The sequence below is a fragment of the Sinocyclocheilus rhinocerous genome, unplaced genomic scaffold, assembly GCF_001515625.1.
Source record: "Sinocyclocheilus rhinocerous isolate Xijiao unplaced genomic scaffold, SAMN03320098_v1.1 scaffold56, whole genome shotgun sequence".
Lineage (NCBI taxonomy): Eukaryota > Metazoa > Chordata > Actinopteri > Cypriniformes > Cyprinidae > Sinocyclocheilus > Sinocyclocheilus rhinocerous.
In genome coordinates, this window is record NW_015649227.1 from 645,257 (window position 1) to 647,745 (window position 2,489).

General features: G+C 36.4%; 1 protein-coding gene across 1 annotated transcript in view; it reads left to right on the top strand.

Moving 5' to 3' along the window:
• The window catches only part of LOC107710402 (netrin receptor UNC5C-like), a gene marked incomplete at its 3' end in the record, with an annotated part of 95,918 nt that overhangs the window by 82,412 nt on the left and 11,017 nt on the right, over positions 1–2,489 (top strand). The window contains exon 11 of the mRNA XM_016515167.1: positions 2,003–2,091. Coding sequence (XP_016370653.1) covers positions 2,003–2,091 — 89 coding nt within the window. The remainder of the gene's footprint in view (positions 1–2,002; positions 2,092–2,489) is intronic.

A 2,489-nucleotide genomic window follows, 5' to 3' on the forward strand; every position in this document is an offset into this window, starting at 1 on the left:
GGTTCATTTTTGTGCTGCGCGAAAGGAAACAGACGGCAGAAAGCGGCATCCTATTTTTCTTTAGGCTTATTGTACAAAAGCACAAAGATTTGTTTTTATTGTGAATGTACACAAATAAAGGCAAACCTTTTACAATTCCGATTATCTTTAGGACTAAAAGGAGTAGTTTCTTGTGCCGAGTAATGATTGTGCCGGATGCACGCACAGTTAAAGGGGAGATAACACACACAGTTTCACCCAATCTCATGTTAATCTTGCGTGCCTATAGAGTAGTACTGCATCCTTCATATCTCCAAAAAGTCTTTAGTTTTATCATATTTATAAAAGAAAGATACAGTGTTTATTACAATGTTTGTAAACATTTCGCGTCGGCATTAGGCCTATTTCTGAATGAAATAAAAAATGCAACTTGTTTTTTCCCCTCTAAAAAACACATTATTTTATACGCATAGCATATTTTAAGCATGCAGCAAACCTTTTTAAATATTTTGATAAATTGCTGAAAAAATAAATAATTAAATGGCTTTTTAAACCGTTTAACTGATTGTATTAATCGGTCAAAATTCTTGCGGTCGGTTAACCGGTTAAACGGTTAAAATGAACAACCTTAGTTCAAAGTGACTTACATATAACAGGATTACGACACTCTGAGAGGACCATCATTCTCCGTCTGACGCCGGACAGTAATTCACAACTGACCGTACATTGACTTTCTATCAATCTGTCACTCTTTTAGGGTACACTTACTTGAGGAAGCTCCTGGAGTTTTTTTTTTTTTTAATAAATTCTATCACTCATATTTTCATTGTCATTTTTATGCTTGGTGGGAGGAGCACATATGGATGTTATGGGGTAGTAGGTGGGGATGCCATGAAAAGAAAGGGCCAAAACCTTAATCTTTTTAAAGGTGACATATTTAGTTGACATGCATAAGTACATGTAGACTTAACAAGGACACTGTAAAATATGTATTTTAATTTAGCTGGAAGTAGATGCCATCTTAAGGATTTTAAGGTAACAATGTCATTTTGTGGAAAAACAAATTATTCAAAGCTCTGGTTTTATATCAAAACTGGAAGGAGTCTTTAATACACATATTAGTGCTGGGCGGTATGACCAAAAATTTATATCACTGTGTAACACATATACCTTTGTCTTTTGTGCAAATGCTACACGAAATGAGGGACCAAACAGACCAATCCTACTCATGAGTCAGGTGTATTATATATATAATGGTACTCTTAGCCAGTACTGGCCCGAGTCTGTGTACTGAAACTGAGCCGACATGTTTTTGTTATTATGTTAAATAATACATTCACTGGAATGTATTTTTATTATTATTATTAGGTTGTTTATTTTATATTTCATTATTATTTAATTTATTGTTTATTCATATTATATATATAATACATTTTATTATTATTATTATTATTATTATTTAGTTAAGTGATCTAGAATGTATTATTATTATTATGTGGAATTTATTTATTTTATATTTTTTATTTATTCATATTTAATATAAATGTATTATATATAATACATTTTATTATTATTATTTAATTAAGTGATCTAAAATGTATTTTATTATTATTATTTTTGACTTGTTTGTTGGTTTAGTTTGTTGCTGATATGTTGTTATTATTGCACTCATCACTTGTATTAAAGGAAAATTAATTTTAAAAAAATAGCATGCACTGACGAATGGTTGCAAATAAGAGAAGGAACATGACGTCTGTGTGACTTCATGTTCCACTGTGTTTCTTCTGGGTTGTTGGTGAGTGACGGTCGCTCGAAGGGAAGTTCAGGTGAAGGACACGAGAAATCAATGAGCGTCAGTGAGACTGTGAATCAGCCGTGCACTGGATAACACTCGTGTGTGAGAGTCTGATGACGGCTTTAGCTCTGAGTGCTGGAGTGTGTGACACACGCGGGTCACAGAGGTCACCGGCTGGCAGACTGACGGTGTGTGTGCGCGTGTGTGTGTGTGTGTTTGTCTCCACAGGCGTGAGCTTGCTGGTGCCAGCGGGGGCCATTCCTCAGGGCCGTGTCTATGAGATGTTCGTGACGGTTCACAGGAAGGAGAGCATGAGGTAACGTCCCCCCGCTGACAAACAGCCTAACGAGGGGATTCTGGGCGTTAGTGCCGTGAAGACGCTCATCGTTAACACAGTCTCGCTGCTCAGAGCGGCTCTTTCATTGCTCACCTCCTCATGAAGCTTGTCAGTTACAATCTCAGATGATAAAACAAGCACAAACGAGTCAGTAGTCATGCAGTCAACTACTGCACACCAAACACAAACTGCTATACAAAAAATAATTTGGAAAGTAATTGCTAGAAAAATGGTGTCGTGCCATTAAATCAATAATATTTCTGAGTATTAAGTGTGTTTTAAAGCCGAACTCCACTGGTGTTTCTGGTGTGTGTGTGTGTGTGTCTGTGTGTGTGTGAGTGCGTCTGTGTGTGTGTGTGTGTGTGTGTGTGTGTGTCT